Below are 9,381 nucleotides of genomic sequence, written 5' to 3'. Positions count from 1 at the left end.
CAGAGGACGAAGCCAAAACAAAACTTAAATGTTGTCACACTGGCCACCAATTCCTGTTATGCTGTCTCAGAAATAACTTATGAATCACTCCCTGTACTCGCCCTCATTGCTTTAGTCCATTTATCTGAATTACTACTGAATTTGCCACCGCACTGGTCCCTTCTTAGAAGGTGTCTCTCCAACCATCTCTTTTTTTTCCGTACCACACCATGTTTATTACCATACCCTCCATGAAACTCTGAATTAGTATACTGATTACAGACTAAAGCAAGATCTCAAGAGAATTCTTTTAAGACTGTATACAAGCAAACATCAAACAGATTCTCCATTATCATCTTCCATTACTCCCTGCCTTCCACTTCCCAATGCCCTGTGGTCTCATATGCTACCAAGAATTTGCAAATACTTTCCCTCCATTGAAGTCCTTGGCACACAGGAAGCAATGAGAGAATATTAGTTACTATGGCTGTTGTTTCATGAGTCATCTTAGATGTCACTTCTTCAGATAGCATTCTCGGACACCTTCCAGGTCAGTCTCAAAAACAATAATACAGTTATTAAATATAAAATTGCAGCTGTATTGTGGTGCTAACGATAGGAAGTATAAAGGCATCCAATAGAGAAAACATGTCTATACAAGGGATGACTGAAGATCATTTATCTTTCTAGACCATCATAATATGCTAATTTGACTGCCCTCCAAAATGTACTATGAGTTCCTCAGACAGAAACTCTGTAATATTTTTGTATCCACAGTGCTCAGAACAAAAACTTGAACAGAAGTTTTCAATAATGGACTATTAAATGAATAACTGAATTTGGCTTGCAAGATACAGTATTCTCTTCGTCAAGGTTCTATGCTGCTCAGTGAAAATTAAATACAGCAAAGGTGCAAGAGAATGTTTATATGTGCTGCTTTTTGAAAAGAAAAGGGACAAAAAGTAGTATCTACTTGCTTGTACTGCCAAAAAAAAAAAAAAACAAAACACTGGAGGGAATAAAACTTACCTGTGGGAGCCAGAAGGTCAAGGGAAAACAAACTGAGAACAGGGTAAAAAAAAGTGAGACTCATAAATGCACCTTTTTATATAGTTTTAAGTTTTGAACCACATGACTCTGTGACCTATTCAAACAATTTCAATCCAGTCTTGATGGGGAAAACACATCTAAATCCAGGAAAAATAAAACTGCAAGTCTATAAAGGGCTTATAAGGAGAGGAACATAGTTCTATGGAGGGCCAGAAATTGGGGAACCTGGCCGAGTGAGGGAAAGCTTCACTGAAGAAGTGATTGTTGAAGATGATGAAGAATGAAGGAGGGACCCAGAAGATAGGAGGAAAGAAAGGAAAGTCCTCCGTCACTAGGACTAATGATAATACTGTTATTAATTGCATTTGGCAGGTACTATTTTAACTACATCTACTTCTCACAATAAACCTACCCAGGCAGATATTAAAGATAAACTGAGGTGAGTTGAGTAACTTGCTCAGAGGCACACAGCTCAGGGCTGGCACGGCAGGATTCAAATCAGGCAGTATGCCTAATCAGGCAGTATGGGACTTCCCTGGTGGCGCAGTGGTTAAGAATCCGCCTGCCAATGCAGGGGACAGAGGTTCAAGCCCTGGTCCGGGAAGATCCCACATGCCACGGAGCAATGAAGCCCGTGCGCCACAACTACTGAGCCTGCGCTCTAGAGCCTGCGAGCCACAATTACTGGGCCCGCGGGCCACAACTACTGAAGCCCGCATGCCTGGAGCCTGTGCCCCGCAACAAGAGAAGCCACAGCAATGAGAAGCTCGCACACCGCAATGAAGAGTAGCCCCCGATCTCTGCAACTAGATCTCTGCAACTAAAGACCCAATGCAGTCAAAAATAAATAAATAAATTTATTTTTTTAAAAAAAATCAGGCAGTATGACTTCATTGCCCACTCCTAACCACTGTTTGAGGTGAAGGGTGATCTTCATTGAAATCGTAAGGATCCTGGGTGTGGAAGCAGGCTTAGGCATGCACTGGGCCTCCTTTACCTGGGGATGCCAAGTTCTGAAAGGTAAGCTCAGCACGTGGCCCTCAGAGCTCAGGGCAGCCCAGCCAGCCCATCCCAGGCCCCAACTGATCAGTTTCAGGAGTGAGCCCGCCTGACCATGCCTTGGCTGGAAGTGGAGAGTCACAGCACAGGAAGTGGAGGGGAGCTGAGGGTCAGGTTGCTGGAGCCCTCATGACTGATTCTTTGCTGGAGACTCTCTGTCCTGAATCCATCCCATTATAATGTGAGGGCGGTGATGGGAACCGTAGCCCAGGATTTAGGACAAATATATTCAAAATTAGGTGTGCATCAGGCCCTTGTTAAAAATGCAGAGTCCGGGACTCCAGCCCCAGAGGTTCTGGTTTAGGACGTGTGGGGTGTGACTCAGGAATTGCGTTACGTTTCTCAGAGAATCTGAGGCAGGAAGTTTGTCATAGACAATTATTACAAACAGTCCTGGAATGTTCTCTGGTTACAAATATTCTGATTCCTCAGTACTTCGGTTTTGGCTCAAATTATATCCAGAAAAGCCTTTCCTTGGGGAGGGGGAAATCTCCCTCATTACTACCTACAGATTACTATAAATTACTATTATTAGACTTCATTTCTCCTCATAGGATTTATCACTTCCTGACATTTTGTAATCTCTCTCACCATCTCTCTCCTTCACTAGATTATATGGTCCACCATAAAGGCTGTTCCTTTGCCTGTTTTGCTCACTGATGTTTTCTCACTGTGTAAAACAGTGATTTGCACAGTGATGGCGCTTTAAAACGTTTCTGGAGGAGTAAATTACCCAGACCCAGGATTTTGATTGAATTCTGAGTGGGCCACAACACGGCAAATTTCCATGTCTTTTCCTATGAGTAGGACTGTTTGTAATTGGGATCTTATATCCTCATGGGATCATGGGAAAGAACTCTGGATAAAGGAGAAAGCAAAGACCCCAATTTGAGGACAGCAGGAAGGAATGAGGGAGATAGAAGACACCTGTCTCAATTCAGCAGGTCACAGAGGAGCCAGGATCTTTAAATGGCAACTCTTCACAGGTGTTAGGCCTGTGGACAAACCTCAGGATTCATTTCCAAGACATTCCAAGAAGATCTCACCTCCCCCCACTCCCTATACACTCCACCATTCTTAAAGACTAAGGCTCTCATTTTGCATTTTGTTCTATTCTAGGAATCATTTTCCTTTTCTGCTTTGTCCCTTTATAATCAGTTAAGTCTCTCTAACCTCAAACAGTTTGGGGTGTCAATTTTGGTCTTTAGAACTGTCTTTCCCTTCAGTGACAGACAGAATACATTTTGATTAGCCCATTAGTTTATTCATTCACTTTCCAAATCTAGAGATAAGAATTTTTTTCCCCCCTCTGTGCTGGGAAACTGAAAATCATGGAAACCAGCACTCTCCAATATAACTTCCTGGTACTATGGAAATGACGGTAGAGCATCTTCCCATTGTCTCACCATTTTGCTGTCTGTGCTGTCCAATTCTATTGCCACAAGTCACATGACTGTTGAGCACTTGAAATGCTGCTGAAGAACTGATTTTTCATCTTACTGGTTTTCAATTTTTTTAAACATTAAAATTTAAAGAAAGCCACTAAAATTAAGGAATTTATAATTTCCTCGTGGAGATAACAAATAGGCATTAAAAAAAAATAACTTATTTGGGGAATTCCCTGGCGATCCAGTGGTTAGGACTCCACACTTTCACTGCTGAGGGCCCTGGTTCAATCCCTTTTCAGGGAACTAAGATCCCACAAGCCGTGTGATGTGGCCAAATAAATACATAAATAAAAGTAAAAAATAACTTACTTGAAACAACGAGGTCCTACTGTATAGCACAGGGGACTATACTCATTATTCTGTGATAAACCATAATGAAAAAAATATGAAAAAGAATATATATACATACATATAACTGAGTCACTTTGCTGTACAGCAGAAATTAACATTGTATATCAACTATACTTCAATAAAATAAATTTTAAAAAAACTTGTTTGTGTTCTGTGGTGCTTAAATACCATTATTAACTTCTTCCCCAATCCCCCAAATGATATGCTCCTTCAACAATAAATTGTCATATTCCCTTGAGCCAATTACTGCAGGTCCATTTCACTTATTATGGATACTTACATCCTCTCACTAAATTAGCTTGAGTGTAGAGATGCCACTTAAAGATAATCCGACTACCTCAATGGTCTCTCCAGGGGACGATGAGCTTTCTCTGTTCTGATCACAGTATCCTCAGCTTTTGGAACAGAACCATATATATACCAAGGATGTATTTGACAAATACTCTGTGAAAGACCAAATTGACTCAGCCTAAGGCTGTTGTTTCATTAGTCCCTCTGCATAATATAAACTGCTGAAAGTTTAAGGAAGACATCCCAGTTTCAGATTCATCATTCACCGTGGCCTGGGGAAACTGAATTGATATATACACGCCCCATAGCCCACCAATCCAATATTAGCCCTCTTGTGATTTTTCCTCCATAGCAACCTTCCAGAAACAAATTATATGTTTTAAAACTTCACCTCCTTATTTCCTCCACTTAGTTGAACTCAGGCTTCCTTCATTTATTTAATTGACACAACAGAGCAATTGACGTGTGTGTTTGGGTTAACATCAGATTATGCCTCAGTATCAAGGCATATACGTAATTGGATGAGTAGGTCATGTGTTCCCAGTCTCAGCATTTATACAGTTTCTCTCAGTGTATACTTTTCAGCCACCATATGAACTAGAAATTTTCGCTCAACCCTTTTCCTCAGAGAATGTCTTAATTTTTTTCCCTACTGGTTTTCTGTGACATAAAATAAAATATAATTGACCACTGAAGGCACAACCACATTCACTGCATTCATAAGGGTTCTCTCCTGTGCCAACCCTCTGCTGTCTCCTGTGGGTGCACATCTGGCCACAGGCTGTCCCACTATGACTACATTCCTGTTTGCTAGGAGCCCACTGATGTTGACTGATGTCTGAGGGACCACAGAAGGTACTTGCATTGTCACTGTATTAAGGTTTTTCTCTTGGAGGACAACACTGCTCTGTGAGGACCTGTGACCCTCTGAGGGAGGATTTTCCACCTTGACTGAATGAGTTTTCTGATGTTTATTGAGGACTGACTTCCCTCTGAATGATTTCCCACATTCACTACATCTATAAGGTTTCTCCCCTGTATGGATTCTCTGATGTATAACGAGCTGCGGCTTCTCGATAAAGCCTTTCCCACAATCGCTGCATTCAAAGGGTTTCTCTCCTGTGTGAGTCCTTTGGTGTTTAATGAGACCTGTCTTCTGGGAAAGGGTTTTTCCACATTCCCCACACACAAAGGGAGTCGTTCCTGTGTGAAATCTCTGGTGTGCTGTGAGGCATGTCTTTTGGCTGAAGCCTTTTCCACATTCATTGCATATATAAGGTTTCTCGCCTGTGTGAATCCGCTGATGCACCATAAGATTTCCCTTCTGGATGAAGCCCTTTCCGCATTCGCTGCATATAAATGGTTTCTCCCCAGTATGGGTTTTCTGATGGACACTGAGCCCTGATTTCTTGAGGAAGGCTTTGCCACATTCAGTGCATTCATAAGGTTTCTCTCCTGTATGCGTTCTCTGATGTTCAGTGAGCTTGAACTTTCTGAAGAAGGCTTTCCCACATAGATTACATCGATGGGGCTTCTCTCCTGTATGAAGATTCTGGTGATCAGTGAGCCAAGACTTTTTGATGAAAGCTTTCCCACATTCACCACATACATGAGATTTCTTTATTTTTTGAGTCTTCTGATGCTTGATGAATTGGGACTTAGTGCTGATGAGTTTTTGGCTTGTGGGGAATTTAATTTCAGTATGAAATTGTTCATTGTCAGCATGGAGACAGGATCTGACTTCTCCAGTAAACTCAGCAGGGCTCTTTATTTCATAGCTCCTGCTCTCGGAAAGTAAAGTTAAATTTGATTTCATACTTTTTCTATGTAAGTCAAACATACCATGATTTTGCCTGAACAGAAAATGAGTTCTCCTCCGATGAACAGAATATTCCAGTGGGTTCTGTTTGTGCCATTGTTCTAGTCTCTTCTCCATGCTCTCATTTTGTAAGTGCTCCAGCAGGTGATCATCAACTTTCCAGACTTCTAGGAAAGAAAAGAAGAATGAAATCCTCCATCTTCCAGATTTGGAATTAAAGGTATTTTTAAAAATACTTTGATGTGAGGTGTCTTTTTAGTGATGACCCTATGGTACGAATGTTAATAAAACTCCATGTTTAATGTTCTGTATACATTGGAAAAAAACAGTCATAATGAATAAATACAGATTTGGTTACTTTCTAAATACTGTAAAATACGAGCAATTTCCTGTGAGCAGGAGACCACAGGTTGCAGGGCCACCTCATCCAAATTGGGGAGGGATGGACTCATTCATTCCACAGATCCTTACTGATCACCTCTGTGTACCAGGAACGCTGCTAGTGTTGGGGATTCACAAACATACTCCTAGTGTTCACGGAGCCTATACTGTAGGTGGGTAAAACCACTTTACAGGGCAGAGATAGACACAGGAAAACAGCTGCAGGTTGGGAAACCTGGCGGGAAGGAACGATGGAGAGGAAGAGAGGTGGAGGAAACCAGGGCTCATTTTGGAGGAAGACAGGCCTCCCCATGGATCCATTGTTGTGGTCTGCATGAGGGGAATGAAGAATATGACACAGCAGAAAAAGAAAAGAAAAAACTAGAAGACAAAAAAAAAAACAAGAAAAAAAGAAAGGAAAAAAAAAGACAAAGAAAATGACACAGCAGAGAACTCCAAGCACATTTAACTTACAATGTGCACCTCAGAGAGATCCATTATGCAACTTCATTCCATCATGGCACTTTTCACCCCCTAGACATATTTATTTTAAATTTTGATTAAATTGATGTCTCGTACTCTTAGAATGAAAGCTCTTGGTCTATTTGTTTTATCAACTGCTGTTACCTTCCAGCTTACACTAGACTATCAAAAAAATAATTCATAGAGGAATGAATCAAGGAAGCAATCACATGTATGGAACAGATTGGGAGGTTTAGGAAAGAAGATGGAAATCTCTGTGTGAACAAGATGATATGTTATGCCGATCACTAAAAGAAGAATTTTTATGTCATGTGACAGGTAACATGGTTACCTGGAACTTTTTTTTTTGGCTGTGCCACATGGCACATGGGATCTTAGCTCCCCGAACAGGGATTGAACCCACGTGCCCTGCACTGGAAGCGTGCAGTCTTAACCATTGGACTGCCAGGGAAGTCCCTACCTGGGACTTAATGTTATCAGAAGGTGAGGGGAAAGAAATGAAAGCTTTCAGGAAGTGAATACAATGGTAAGGTCTACAGTGAACGAGAAGAAAGTTCAAAATCAGTAAATACACAAAGGAATTAATTCGAAGTACGCAAGAGTTATGGTCTGGTTGAGGCTGGAACTGAGAATGTAGGATGTTAAAATAACTTTCCTAGTTAAAAATTCATGATGAACAGCAGACCCCTTTACAGAAAAGAGCTCTGCAGGTGGGTGACATGTGAGGTAACGCCTGAATGGCCAGGATGGAGGATGCACAGGAGTAAGGGAGAACCTAAACCTCTAGGGTTTCCTGGGAGGGAAGATGATCTTAGGTCCTTGCAGTTACTAGGAACTCAGGAGAGCTGCCATCGAGATAAGTTATATAGAACCCAAGTCTGTGGTGGATCACACTGGGGAGAGATCAATTTGGGAGTCTTCTCCAGTGACCCTAAGGAGCTTAGCTTATAACAATGAAGAAAACTTTGAAGGTTAGAAGATCATTGGAGAAAATGGAAAACAAAATCTTTGGAGAACCTCAGAGCAGGAATAAGGCACAGTGAAGACCAGTTTACTTTTGGGGCCGGCAGCCAACATGGGGTGAATGTGACAAAGGAAATCAGCATTACCAGTGGAGCAGAAGGGTGCAGTAGCCAGAAGACAGTGAGCAATTCAAACTTTTCTCTTTGGAGAGAGGCCCTGGAAGATGGAATTTCATAGCAAGGGAGGTGGAAGTGTATGAAGAAGAAGGAAAAGATATGAGAATCCAAGGGAAAAGAAAACTATGCAAACAAAAATCAAGATGGGGGTAAAATAAAGAAGAAACAGGTCCCGGAAAAGACAGTCTTTCCTAAGAAGGGATATATTCTTCTCTAAACTCGTACAAAGAAAAAGAGGTCTGACATCGGGAGAGAGATGCACGGAGGCACTGCTTACCCAGCATCCAACCCCCTCTCAGCTGTGACTCTTCTCTGACCAACTACAGTGTGATTTCCACGCCTGTCACCTTGCTGGTCTCTCACTCACCTGAATGGGTTCGACAGTGGATTTCATCTTCCATCGTCCATGGTTCTCCTTGATCCAACTTGGAGAGTATGTCTGATTTGCTGGCTTTATAACCTATTCATGGGAAATGACAACAGATTTAGACCCACTGAATTGGGCTTGGGATCTGTGAAGACAGCAGAGTGTTACATTTGAGGACAAAACAATGTTACAACTTACAAAGTAAAGGCTTTTCTCTCAGGAGAAGGGAGAACATACCCACGTATCTGGGTAAGGGGCTAAGAATCTATTGCTTCAGAGCATCATAGACACTCCAGAGCTTTCAGAAGCTGAGAAAGGAAAGGCCACTCATTGGGGACCCTCTCAGGGACCCAGGGGAGCTGTCCTTACCCACAGACAGCAGGTTGCTATAGTTTTCCAGCATCACGTCCCGGTACAGGTCCTTCTGAGGAGGGGCCAGGAACTGCCACTCCTCCCACGTGAAGTCCACGGCCACATCGTCAAATGTCAGGGTTTCCTGTAATAACAGTGGTGTTTAATGAAATGATGTCCTTTTGATGATATGGAAGAAATGTTAAAAGTCTTTCTGCTCATTTCCACTTTATAGGCTGCATTGAGATATCTAGCAGGGTTTTTATTTTAATAAACCATTGAAGAAGCAAATGTTTAATAAAATATTCTCTAATTGTGTAGTCAGCCACCCATCCATTTATCCAATTAGAAGTTTCTATAATGTGTAGAAGTTACATCTTCTTGTTAAGCTAGAGACACCACATTCTCATATATATATATGTATATATATACATGAATGACAAAGAAAAGATACACATATTTATACTTTACAGAATAATGGAAGTGATTTTTTACAGGCCTCTACAAATCCATCAGGGAACAAAGGAAAGAATAAAACAGAACAAAAGTCACCTGGGCCTCGATCATTTTCTTCTGTTTTCTGAAAACAGCTGGCAACAGGGAGGTTCTGTCGCTGTGTCTTCTGGATCTGCTCTAAATTCTGTTCTGTCTTCAATCAAGTGT

General features: G+C 41.5%; 1 protein-coding gene across 1 annotated transcript in view; it reads right to left on the bottom strand.

The window, feature by feature from the left end:
- Positions 1 to 4,818: 4,818 nt before the first annotated feature.
- Positions 4,819 to 9,381, bottom strand: part of LOC103018589 (uncharacterized) — a 29,934-nt gene continuing 25,371 nt past the window's right edge. The window contains exons 8-11 of the mRNA XM_028165912.2: positions 9,271 to 9,308; positions 8,737 to 8,863; positions 8,368 to 8,460; positions 4,819 to 6,164 (exon numbers count right to left, since the gene is read on the bottom strand). Coding sequence (XP_028021713.2) covers positions 4,828 to 6,164; positions 8,368 to 8,460; positions 8,737 to 8,863; positions 9,271 to 9,308 — 1,595 coding nt within the window. The 3' untranslated portion in view covers positions 4,819 to 4,827. The remainder of the gene's footprint in view (positions 6,165 to 8,367; positions 8,461 to 8,736; positions 8,864 to 9,270; positions 9,309 to 9,381) is intronic.

The sequence above is a fragment of the Balaenoptera acutorostrata genome, chromosome 19 (assembly GCF_949987535.1).
Source record: "Balaenoptera acutorostrata chromosome 19, mBalAcu1.1, whole genome shotgun sequence".
In the NCBI taxonomy this organism is placed as follows: Eukaryota; Metazoa; Chordata; class Mammalia; order Artiodactyla; family Balaenopteridae; genus Balaenoptera; species Balaenoptera acutorostrata.
Note: the sequence above shows the minus strand (reverse complement) of the source record. Positions and strands in the feature narration are given on the sequence as shown.